Below are 13,470 nucleotides of genomic sequence, written 5' to 3'. Positions count from 1 at the left end.
TAGATAGATAGATAGATAGATAGACAGACAGACAGACAGACAGACAGATAGATAGATAATGTGAAAAATATAAGCAAAATATTTCAGGTTATATTTTTTTAATAGTATCATCCATATCTCACTTGAGTTTATATTTCCTTAGTTCTTTTCCACTGAATTCTGAGATGGTTCCTTTTTCCTAGTTAACTAAATTAGGATAACAGGAACTTTTAGTACGCATTCAGATGTAGCTCCTCCTGTCATGATTTATGATTATGAAGGTTCTTTTTTTTTTCAGGTTATATTTTAGATATGCTTAAACACTTAACATTTCTTCTAAATAAGTTATATTTAAACATGTAACGCAACAGGCAATTATTAATGGATTTTGCCTTTTGAAAATATAATATGTAAAAGAATATAGAGGCAGTAATATTTTTAAGAAAAATTGTTTTCAAGAATTGATGTTCTTAAAAAGCTAAGTGTCAATTTTCTAGTCTTAAAGAGAAGTTAATTGTGCACATTAGTAAAATGCATTTAACACGCTAGAGCTATTTTAAAAATAGAAAGCTTTGCCTTTCTCGTAAGTAAGATATATAGGCTCATCTAATAAAATGTTTGTATTTTCTAAAATTTTTTGCTCTGCGTGTATGTTTGGCTCTGGGTATAGCTTTTTGCTCTGTGTAAAATTTTTGCTCTGTGTTGGGCAAAGAAGTGTGGCATTTAAGTTTTGTTTAGAAATTTAAATTTCATGTAAGATTGAACTTTAAAATGAATATGAAAATATGTAAATTTGTATGTTTTGCATATCACCTAATTTAAGAAAACTGTTATTTTCATTTTGTAAATTACCAATTGCTACCAAACTTTTCATTGGCTATGTTAATATTCTTCCTCTACATTTATATGTGATTTTTTTTTTTTTTTTTTTTTTTTTGCTATACAGCAATCACTTCTTGCCTGAGTTAGATCCAGATGTACTTAATGGTGGAAGAGTTCAGCTTGTGGTAAGAAATGTGTTTAAAGTTACAGAAAAGTGTCATAGATACAGTGCTCAATAAATGGTACTTTAACACATGCCATAAGTAGTACAAGTTATGAAAATATCACAGCGTTATCTTTTGGGGACAATCTCAAAATGCTATGTAGTAAAATAATACTGTGTTTTCTTGGCTTGTAATATAACTTTAAAATGTAACATTACCTTAAAATATTAATTCAGTATGGCAGATTTAAAAATATTGGCATTCTACCATATTTTTAAAAATACTCTGCCAAAAAAAAAAGGGAGTTCCTACCATGGCGCAATAGAAACGAATCTGACTGGGAACCATGAGGTTGCAGGTTTGATCCCTGGACTCCACCCAGTGGGTTAAAGATCCAGTGATGTGGTGAGCTGTGGTGTAGGTCACAGATGAGGCTCAGATCTAGTGTTGCTGTGGCTGTGGCATAGGCTGGCAGCTGCAGCTCCGATTAGACCCCTAGCCTGGGAACATCCATATGCTGCAGGAGTGGCCCTAAAAAGCAAAAAAAAAAAAAAAAAAAAAGAAAAGAAAAGAAAAGAAATACTCTGATGAGTTCTCATTTGGCTCAGCAGTGATGAACCTAGTATCCATAAGGACAGGGGTTCAATCCCTGGCTCTGCTCAGTGGATTAAGGATCCATGTTGCTGTGAGCTTGGTATAGGCCACAAATGCAGCTCGGTTCTGGTGTTGCTGTATCTGTGGCATAGGCTGGCAGCTGTAGCTCCAATTCAGCCCCTAGCCTGGGAATTTCCATATGCTGCAAGTGTGGCCTTAAAAAGAAACAAACAAACAAACAAAAAAAAACATTGCTTATAAAAAAAATCAAAGAGATATACCATATGCATGAATATGAAGACTTAAACTGTAAGATGTTACTTCTCTTCAAATGATCTATAAAGTCAATAAACTTTTAGAAAGGTTTTAGTAGAAATGGACAAATTTTAAAATGGAGTTTGTTCATTTGTACTAAATACGGAAATAAAAGAACATGAAATAGTCAATGCACTCTTAAAAAAGAATAGTAAGGAGAGACACGCTAGTTGACCTGTTATAAAGCTCCTGTAATCCAGACCGTATGCTATGTTCATAAAGAAAAATGGATCAATGGAAAAGAATAGAGCCCGAAAAAATACCATACTTAGAAAATCAATTGATTTTAAGTTTTGAAAAAATAGTGCTAGACAACTGGATATCTACATGGAAGAAAAAATGCATCTTGACTCCTACTTCCCATCTTACTTAAAATTAATTTGAGATGACTCATGGGTGCCTAAATGTAAAAGCTAAAATGGTAAAAATTCTCAAAGAAAACTTAGTATAGTATTTTTACAAACCTGAAGTAAGCAAGGACTTCTTAGATAGCACACAGAAAGAAAAAGACAAATTGCACTTCATCAAATTTAAAAGCATTGCACTTAGAAAGACACCACTCAGAAAATGAAAAGCAGTGAAAAGCTGGAGTTCTCTTGTGGTGCAGCGGGTTTGTTGTCACTCTAGCAGTCTCAGTCACTGCTGCTGCACAGAGGTCCCATCCTTTTTTAAATAAGTGTACTCAAATTGTGTCATTAACTCGAAGCAAATAAAATGTGATTTCAAAGTCTTCAGGCTTATAGTTAAAGCCTATAGGGCTAGCAGGAGGGTTCCCTGTGTGGTTCAAATGTATTTTCCTTGTTTTGGAACTGGACTTAGCAAATTGTGGTACTGCCGTGATAGTTCCTTCTTAGTTCTCAACCATTTCTTTTGATGTCTTAGTATTGATGGACCTATTCTAATGGGAACATTAGACATATACTCTTACGTACTAATTGAAATAAAATTGAGAAAGAACATGTAACATTTTTATACTAATCACAAGTGTCAACTTGGAAACCAGTTGCTATTTATTTCATCTTCAACAGTTTTCTACTGAGGTTTTTTGACAAAACAATTTTATAACGAGCCAAGCACATTTTTTTAAAAAAATAACTGCCACTATCGAAGTTCTGTAATGACAAATTTGCTTACTTAACTAACAGTAAGAATTCATGCATGTGGGCAGGAAGAAGGTGGGAAGGAGAAGAGCAAAGATCTGAATTTGAAAGAGAATGATCTTTGGGTTCTGATATCATGTGTTTCTGTAGCTCATTATATGGGGACAGCTTTTTGATAACCACTGTGGTGGCTTTATGGCTTTATTTTACACTATTTAGATCACTCTCACCTCAAACATTGAGGACAGTGCTTTTTCACAGGATTTCAAGCATCCTGCGGTTTGGGTGAAATCCCAGCTACTTTAAGACTGTTTTGCTTTCCCTCATGGCATTTTCTCCCATTTCAGGATTGAATCCTGATAAATCCTTACTTAATGATATTAGACATTATACAAACATTTTTTTTTTTTTTACAAAACAATAAATGACTCTTTCAACTCTTAAGTTCAGTCCAAGATCGTAATAAAAGTTCAGAGAGGGATTTTAAATGAAATAAATTACCTAATATTTATGTCCTTAAAATAAAGTATCTTGAAATTTCTATAATTTATCTTTACCCCCAAATGAGACAATGTATAGTACTTTTATATTAATACCGTCTGTAATGAGAAGGTAGAGAAACCTTTTGCAGCTTTGTCAAATACAAATATGGGATGAAAGGCATGTCAGGGAATTTTATTAGTGGTAAAATGTGAATATTGCAGAAAATAATCCAATGTGGCATTTCTAAGATTCAATTAAGAATTAAATAATATCTGTGGTAAATAAGTGATGTTAAGCTATTTAAAGTTTCATCAGTTGCCTTTAAGATTGATTTTCATCAAAATTATTCTACTAAAATGTTTTCTTTTGTTGTATGGACTCAAATAGCAAACCTCAATTTTAAAATCGGCTCTTATTTGCAAAAAATGCTTTGACATAGTGCATTTGTTCTGCCTGGGCAGCAATAAAGGATTGTGGTATCATTTTGAAGAAGGTTGTTTGACAGAGCCTGTTTGTTTATTTGGGGTAATGTGAGCTGCATTCAGAAAATGCCATATTTTGTTTCACGATTGTATACATTCTCTCCCGTTGCTCCCAGGCAAGACTTGTAAGCAGAGAAGACACGGATTTAGACCTTTTTTCCATGACCAGTGGAAGTGCTTTGTCTGTGAAGAGAGAAAAAAAAAATCAGGCACACAGACACTCAGCAGGATCTTCAAGTAAGTTGTGGTTTCCTTCAGAATTAATTTAGAGATCACAAACGAATTGATGGAACCTAATGCCAGCAAGCATTCTTTTACAGATAAGGGGTAGGATGCCAGCAACCAGTATTGCCCCAAAATATGCATTGGAATTTTTTCTTTCTTTAAATGTCTTCTTTAATATAAACAGAATTAAATTATTTCTAAAATTAACAGCATCCGTTTTTATTTTAGCTTAATTCTATGACTCAGTTGTCCCTCCCCCACCCCCATGGATGGTATTGAATTCTTTGATCATTTAGCTCTGAAAGAATTTGTTTAGGCTAACTATAAAAAGTTGGATTTATATATCAAAGTAGTGTATTTGGGCCTTTTGTCATTGATTTAATAGATATTGTAAGTAAAGTTAGTTTTTGAAAGACATTTTTTTAACTAGTAGATTTTAGATAATATTATACTCTCAAAACTGTGGTCTTAAAAACTATTTCCATTGAACAAATGAGTTCGTATTTATTAATGATGACTTTTTATATTTTTAATCCTGTAATACACATCTAGTACCTTTAATTTTGTAATATAACTATGTTTATCATGGCTTCCACAAGAATTGCATTGTAGTTATTAACTCTGAAAAGAGGGAAAACATTTACAAAAGATCTGTATCTTAAGTGTTTGAGTGTAATAGAGACTCCTTTTTTCAAACTTTTCATTTAACTAATACTGTAGAGATATTGAAATGTCTTTTAATATTGTGACATATTAGTGTAAAAGATGCTTTATTTAATATCATATTTTGTTAATTTTCCCAAAGTATAGTGAATCTGAAAACTCCACACATTAACTTATACTTCATTTTCAGTACTAGTTATTCTTTAACAAGTTTTATTACTCATTGATTTATTACTCATTGATTTATTATTATTTACTTATTGATTTATTACTCATTGATAAATTGATAGTGTGGTTAAATACACACACTATCAATATTTGAATGGGAACAATTCCATGATCCAGAAGATGCTCTTCAGATAAATGAAAACTTCAAAATGATTTTCTGACTTTTCATTCAGGTGCTTGGAATTATTAGATTCCAGTCATTTAAATCCATTAATATGTACAAGTTCATTTTGACAAATTTTGCTTTAAAATTATACTTTTAATCTATCTAATTTAAAAATATTTCCCAGGCTTAAATTCTTAAGAGTGCTTGAATTTTCCTTCCTTGATTATAGAATCTGGTGCTTGAATTTTCCTTGCTTGACTATAGAATCTGGTCATGAAAGTTTGTTCTAGTCAGTATTTGACTAGAAAATACTAACCAGAGCAATATTTTGGGTTCATTCACCTAAGTAAAAGTGTTCATTTAATATAAATTTTCTGTAGCAACATAAGGTATAAGTTACATCATTTTCTACACTATATATGTGTATGTGTATATATATGTAAAACATTTCAAAAGGAATCAACCTGTGACCCACATAATAATGAATAATGCCTTATCCATTTTAAGCATGGCATAGTACAAACTCATATGTTATCACTTTGGAGTAGTATAGGTAAAAAGAAATGAATCAGATAAAACTTCTTTAAAAATTACCTTGTCATTTTACAGAATATCAGAACTTCTGTTCATAATGTATCATCTTAATATTAAAACAAATAACTCAGTATGTCAGCAACTATCCTGAAATGCACAAGTTTCATCTTTCACTTATATAACATTGAATCATAGATTTTAGAGTGTACAAGATCATTATAAAGAATTCATTTTTCTAACATCTTCTCTAAGAAACTGTAATAAGGCAGTTCTCACTGTAATTTCAATTAGTCGTCAATAACTGGTGTTCCGTATATGCAAACATGACTTATCACTAAATCTATTCATTAAGTGACAATTTAAGACAAGCCACTTTAGAAAAATAAAATTTTCATTAAATAACAGAATGAATATGAATAAATACCACTTAGCACATTATTGTCATTACTAGTTTACTATGACATCCACATAATAAAATGGGTAAAGAATGTGGGTAAATTGCCTAGATTTGTATCATAACTTAATTTTCTCATCCTTAAAATGGGAATGATACCTACTTTGCTGAGTTGTTTTAGGATGAAATATATAGCACATTTAGAACAGTATCTGGCACAAAATAAATGCTTTGAAAATGTTCTTTGTAACTGCCACCTACACATAGCTGTAAAAAAAGTAGTTGAGGTAAGATATTGAAGTCTCTAGAATGTCATCACATGGGCTAACTAGTCAGCTTAAAAGAACCATACTCTTAATAGTTACTTGACTAAAAGAAACTTGGCATAGCCTATAATTCCTAGAAATCTTTGAACTGTTGAATTCCTTGCGTCCTTGGCCCCCTTGGCCTTGGACCAACCTCTGACAGTCTCGGTGTTTTGAAAGCTCTTTTTCCTCCAGCTTTCTCTCTCTCAAAATCTTGTCACCTTATTAAAGCTAAAATATTTCTTTTAGCTTTGCAAGCCAGATCTAGAGAATAGTTTATGGGCTTCAGCTATAAAACTCTTTCAGCCTTTGAACTTTTCTAGATATTTCTCTTTCAATGTTGCTATAATATGTGTAACATGTATTCTTTAGAATCAGATACATTCAGGTTTTAAATCCCCATTCTACCATCATATATAAATTGTGTGACCTTGAGTCAATTATCTAAACTCTAAGAATGAGTTTGCTATCAATAAAATGGGAGTCTAATGTCCACCTCATAGAGTTCTAGTGAGGAATAAATAAGTAAAAATATATGTAAAGTATGTGACATGGTGCTTAGTAAGGGCTTAAAGAATAGTCCTTATTGTTTATATCATTTGTTAATGTTTGTTTTGTTATTGTTGCATAATCTTAAACAGCTTCAAAGTAAAATTGTCCTCCTTTTTCACCTATCAGATTATACCAGAACCAGTGTACTGTCAGCCTAACATCCATCTCAAGCAATACTGTCTTTTCTTGGAGGAATTCCTGAGTTTTCTTTTTCATTTTAGGTCTTGTTGTTCTCTTAAAAGAGGACAAAGGAGTCTTTTGCTGTCTAGCTTTCTAATCTATCTTACGGTTTAAAAAGAGTCACATTCTCATATAAATTTGCCATTGATATAATGATTATGCCAAGAAATAGATATGCCTCACTTAGACAAAAATATTTGATTTCCTTAAATGATTCTGGTTTTCTCAATTAATTTTCCCATTTAATACTTAAAATAAAGGATGCATTACAGTAATAATAATTTTATTGCTCTAGCAATTTGTAGCTTAACCAATTTCTCTCTATTATCTTTTCTTATTTGTAATGATTATTTTTCTTTGATAGCTAATATAAATGAGACTTAGAGAGTTTATTTAATTTGCCTTGGGACAAAAATCTTAGCAAGGGAAAGAAGCAACTCGAACCCATCTTTTCTTATTCCAAAGCCAGTGCTATATTGCCTTCTAGTCTTCCTTGTGCTGAAATATGTAGCTTAATAAGAATAGAAAGTAATTAATAAAATTCCCTTTATTCATTCATTCAAGAGCCATTTCTTGATTGATCATTGCTCACTATATAATTAGTTTAGCTTTCTGTTTGCCATCTCTGTACTCTCTGGGACGTACTCTTAAAAAGGCAAAATTATGGAAATAGTAAAAATATCACAGGTTTTGGGGGGTTGGGTAGGAGATGAATAGGTTGAGCATAGAGGATTTTTAGGACAGTGGAAATACATTCTATGATACCATAAGTTTGGGTCAATCCTAATATTATACAGTGCCTCCAATATATGGATACATGTCATTTATTATGCATTTTTCCAAACCTACAGAATGTGCAAAAGTAAAAAGCAAGAATGGACTGTAATGTAAACTATGGACTTTGGGTGATGATATTTTGGCAATTTAGTTTCATCAGTTGTCACCCAGGTACCTCTCTCATGGAGGGTGCTGACAATGAAGGAGGCTGTGCATGTGTTGGGGCAGGAAGTATATGGCACATCTCTGTCCCTACCTCTCAGTTTTTCTATGAATCTGAAACTGCTCTAAAAAAAAAAGTCTTAATAAAAATGGGGAGGGGGGAAGAAAATTTTTAAAAGTGGAAAGAAAACTAACCTGAAAGTTATTTTGAATAGGTGTGATTTAGATTTAAATTTTATAAATAGTCCAGACCTAAGGATCCAGAAAGTTGTAGAGCTGATACTCAAAACTGGGTCTTTTGATTCCTAGTCTGAAGATATTGCTTCCCGTCCAACTTGTCTGTATCATAAATGGTTTGCTTCCATCTCAGTGTAAAGGTGGAACAAAAAAACGCTAATATAAATTATGATTTCTTTCTTAAAAAGTACAAAGATGAGTTGTCCATGCTTAGCACATGGAATCACTTAAATTAAGAGAATAAATGAATTTGTCAGCCATTGTTATTTTCTCCTATATCATATGTCTCAATGGATGTTATCTTCTCCAGGAGGGAAAACTTTTCCATTAACATTTAGGGCCTTCTCTCTAAACTGTTTGTGTGAGATTTATACTAGTAAATGGTCACAGATTTTAAAGAAAGGTTGTAATATAAATAGCACTCTATTATGGAATTCAGTCAACATGAAGGTGGAATTTTGAAGGATTTGACCTCTATCAGGAAGGAGAATCTAAACTGACTTTCTTTCAGAGTTCGTTGACCACAACAGGGTGGTGCTAATTTTTTATGTTTCTTGTTTATTCTCCTTCTCCCCTGATAGTTTGCATGGTCCAGGAGGGCAGGGAATTTAATGAAATATCCTAGGTATCTAGAAACAACTCTCTGGCATATGATAGACCCTTTGATTATATATTTGATTAATGAATTAATGGATGAATGAATGAATATGGCTATACGTTAGCTGCATAAGAGGGCTGGAAAAGGGTGTATTGAACATTTTTTTCATGTTCTGTAGTGGGAAGAAGGCTGTTCTGATACAGAAAGTGAGTAGAAGAGTTACCCTTTGGTAGACATTCAACAGTATCTACCAAGGCTTCTAAGAGCACCTGACCTGTTCAAAATTCTGGTGCTATTACCTTTAAAGAATACAGTGATATAAATGATAAAGATTTCCTTCTGGGTGAGTCTTTCACATAGCCCTGTCATGAGCTGCAGGTTCCCATGGGTCTAGCCTACAAGCCAATCCTGTCATTTGTTCATTAAAAAAACATGTAATGTTCCTTGAAGGCCATTGCATCACACAGGGCAAAGAGTGCTGAGCCACACTAGCACAGTTCTGGCCATGGTGGAGTTATAATCCACATCAATATATGTTGTGACAGTTTGAGTCACAGTATATAGCTATCATCAAGTTGGTTAAACCGAGTATTACCTATACTGAAGGAATAGCTGTAAACCAGAAGGAATCTCTATATGGTACGCCAGGGCTGAGGAAGAGTACCCAAGGAAGATCAACTTGGAAGGAGTTCAGACTTCATTGCAGAAGGTGTGATCCGGCCATTGAATAGCAGAGTTCTTGGTATAGCCAGACCAAAGCAGCTCTGGCGTTACTGGGCAAGTCTCTGGAGTAACAGAGGGAGAATAGGTGATAGGCGGTGGGTAGCATTGGCATGTGTAAGAGTGGCCTTGATACGGGCAAGAGGTGTAGCAGGCTTTGATTTCCCTGTGGAGAGGACAGCACACAGGTTGTGGCTGGGTCAGACTTCACGGTGGCAGAGGGGTCATGCTCTGGGCCTGTGGCTTAGGCAAGAGCCACATCAAAGGGCCTCCAAGCCACAAGGCTGACTCTGCCCCCTCCATCTATGCCAGAAGAGGAAAAGCCTCTTCCTCTGGCAGTGACCCTTCAGTGTGCCCTACTAGGAAAGCTTTCCATTGTTCTCACTATAAAGCAGAAATGCTTAAAGGAATTGTTTTATCATTAAACATGTAAGGAAGGGTATTTTCATTGCTAAGAAGCAATAAATTGATAACTGACATACATGCATGCACTAAATTACTGCTCTCTGAATATAATCATTTGTATATGTGGATATGAATTATCAGTATATGTATGAAAAACACCTTTATAAAAATAAATTGGGACGTTCTCTGGTGGCTCAGCAGGCTAAAGATCTGGCACTGTCATAGCTGTGACTCTGGTCACTGCTATGGTGTGGGTTTGATTCCCAAGAACTCCTGAATGCCATAGGCCCGGCAACCAAACAAACAAGTAGATAAATAAATATTCACTGTTCTCCAGAAGAGAATCACAGCTTTGACCAAATTAAGGCCTAGTATTATATTACTCAGAACATCTTAGGCTAAAAGGCATGTTTAAGTGAGAAAAATGAAGAAATTTTCACCATTGGAAAAAAATGAGGAAAAACATAAAAGACCTCAAATTAAGATAATATTGCCCCATCAATCTTTGTCTCTTTCTTCTAAGTTTTGCAAACTACTTCCGACCTATAAAACCCTGTTATTAACAAGGGAATATGATTAACTAGGGAATGACTTTATTAAAGTATAGCATAGCCCTTGCTAAACTGGAATTATGAAGGACAGAGGTGAGAGGGATGATTAATATGTCAACTGCACTTTTAAACACAGTGAGAGACAGCGTGGTCTTGGTAAGAATCTGTGCTAACAGACTGAAAAGTCAACCTCTAGTCCTGCCTTGGCTCCTCACTACCTCGTTTGAGACCTTAGATTTAGTATGAGGAAGGCAGCCCTGAATGGTGGAAATAAATTTGGAGTAGGCCAGATTTGAATTTGAAACCCATTTCTCACATATATGTTTTGTGAGCTTAGATGAGATACTTGAGGTTTGGTTTGTTCATTTAGAAAATTCATGATAAAAATTATATGACTATATAAATATATTTTTTTGCGCTCATATGGGAAGGGGAAGGGGAGTAAATACAAACATACAGGAGATCCAAGGGTTCTTACAGCTTTAAAATTCTATAATTCTGCAACTAGTATACTAAAACTTTGTATATGACAATTTTCCAATTGAAAAGCAACGTAAGCTATTATTTCTAATGTTTTATTGTAAGAAAATCATGTTTGTAACTGAATGTTGTCTCCCTGCTAGGATACTTCTACATGACTCTGATTTCAAGTGTTGTTTAAATTATCTCTAATTACTTTGGTTAAGCACAGTCAACTGAAATAGATAAATAAATCTTTCTTTTAAGTGTTTTCCAAAGATCAGAAAATTTTATCATTTATGGAAAGGACAGCTATTTTATAAAATTAGGATGAATTTATAAATCTAGAAGTGATTCTAAAACTCAGCATGCCTACTGAAATAATTTGTCTTAAGAATATTCTATGGAGTTCCCGTCGTGGCGCAGTGGTTAACGAATCCGACTAGGAACCATGAGGTTGCGGGTTCGGTCCCTGCCCTTGCTCAGTGGGTTAACGATCCGGCGTTGCCGTGAGCTGTGGTGTAGGTTGCAGACGCGGCTGGGATCCCGCGTTGCTGTGGCTCTGGCATAGGCCGGCAGCTACAGCTCCGATTGGACCCCTAGCCTGGGAACCTCCATATGCCGCGGGAGCGGCCCAGGATATAGCAACAACAACAACAACAACAAAAAAGACAAAAGAAAAAAAAAAAAAAAAAGAATATTCTACAGTAAATACTTAGTAGTTGTTATCTTAATGTCCCAATACATTCTTTAACAATTGTTATTGGAATATAGTTGACCTCCAAAGTTATGTTAATTTTAGGCATACAGCAAAGTATTAGTTATACATATTCACATAACCACTCCTTTTCAGATTATTTTCCCATGTAAGTTACCACTCAGTATTGAGTAAATATCTTCTGTGCTATACAGTAGGTCCCCGTTACCCATCTATTGTATATATAGTAGTGTGTTTATATTGGTTCCAACCCCATAATTTATCCCTTCTCCCATCCTCCACATTTCCCCTTTGGCAAACCTAAGTTTGGTTTTGAAATCTTTGAGTCAATTTCTGTTTTGTAAGTTCTGTTGTTATCATTTCTATTAGATTCCACACATTTGTGAGCCAATATTGGTCTTTGACTTACTTCACTTAGTATAATAATTTCTAGGTCCATCCATGTTGCTGAAAATGCATTGTTTCGTGCTTTTTTATGGCTAAGTAATATTCCATTGCATATATGCACCACATCTTCTTTATCCAGTCCTCTGTTGATGGACATTTTGATTACTTCTGTATCTTGGCTATTGAAAGTAGTGCTCCCGTGAACATTAGGGGGCATGTGTCTTTTCATATTATGCTTTTCTCTGGATATATGCCCAGGAGTGGGGTTGTTAGATCATATGGTAGTTCTAGATTTCGTTTTTTAAGGAGCCTCCATACTGTTCTCCGTAGTGGTTGCACAAGCTGCCATTCCCACCAGCAGTGTAACAGAGTTCCCTTTTCTCCGCACTCTATGGCCTTTCCAAATACATTCTTTTAAAAAGAGAGAAAAAAAAAATTCCTCTTGAGAACCCAGTCAGCATTTCATAGGGTAGTACTTGGAAATTATCTTTAATCTTTAGCTAGATAGTTACTTTTTAGGAAGAAGCCACTTGTAAATTTTTAATTAAATGGTTAATTTTAAATTAACCAGCTGCAGACCTATAGGTATGAGGTAATTTAATAAATAAGTTATCTTGAAAATAATTAGTAAATTCTGTGACGTTCTATACAAATTAAATTGTTATTAGAGGAAAAAGCAAAGGAATAACATGTTATTCACATTTGTGGTCACCAGCTGTCTTGCTCTACTCCTACAGCAAGGAAACTGATTGGGTGAATATAGTTATAAATAGTTATAAATGAACTATAATTTAATTTATGACTATGATTCTAGTAACTGATGCTTCATCAGTGAATTGGCCTCCCCATTTTGTCATCTTGCTGCTTTCTAAGCCTTCTGCCACCCTCCTCCTAACCTGCATCTCCTTTGAAATTTCCCTTCTTCAAGGGTCCGAGAGCTCTAGCATTTTTGACCATTCTGCCAGCTCTGCTACTTCCAGATGATTCCCTACATTCCATAACTTAAATTTACAAATCGATTATTTCCTCATTGGATGTTTAGAAATGTACAGTTAACTTAATTTTCTGTCCCATAGAGTAGTCAAAAGCATAAAAGTTATATTTAATTATGTCCCTACCTGTGCATATCTTCAGTATAGACTGAAAGTATATATATATATGAGAAATAAGTTGAGTTTTGGTTTGGTTGTCCACTAACTAACTAGCATATTGGTTTTACTTGTACCTGGCCTTTAGACATTCTAGATAGTTACATAATTCTAAAACATCTTCCTCATATACTTTCTTAAAGCAAAAAAAAAAAAAAATGTAGTCTCTAGTATTCCATGTC

At 34.1% G+C, this 13,470-nt stretch overlaps 1 protein-coding gene across 7 annotated transcripts in view; it reads left to right on the top strand.

The window, feature by feature from the left end:
* Positions 1 to 13,470, top strand: part of LRRIQ1 (leucine rich repeats and IQ motif containing 1) — a 232,695-nt gene that overhangs the window by 209,117 nt on the left and 10,108 nt on the right. For all 7 annotated transcript variants that reach the window (XR_014845500.1, XM_021092795.2, XM_021092790.2 and 4 more), the window contains 2 exons: positions 926 to 986; positions 4,056 to 4,176. Coding sequence is in view for 6 of the 7 variants with exons in the window: in XM_021092795.2 (XP_020948454.2) it covers positions 926 to 986; positions 4,056 to 4,176 (182 nt within the window). In the remaining variant the exon portion in view is untranslated. The remainder of the gene's footprint in view (positions 1 to 925; positions 987 to 4,055; positions 4,177 to 13,470) is intronic.

The sequence above is a fragment of the Sus scrofa genome, chromosome 5 (genome assembly GCF_054392235.1).
Source record: "Sus scrofa isolate SSC_HxYL_T2T_F1_AM1 chromosome 5, Sscrofa_HxYL_maternal_Yorkshire_Landrace_v2.0, whole genome shotgun sequence".
Taxonomy (NCBI): domain Eukaryota; kingdom Metazoa; phylum Chordata; class Mammalia; order Artiodactyla; family Suidae; genus Sus; species Sus scrofa.
This window is presented reverse-complemented; position numbering and strand designations above follow the sequence as displayed.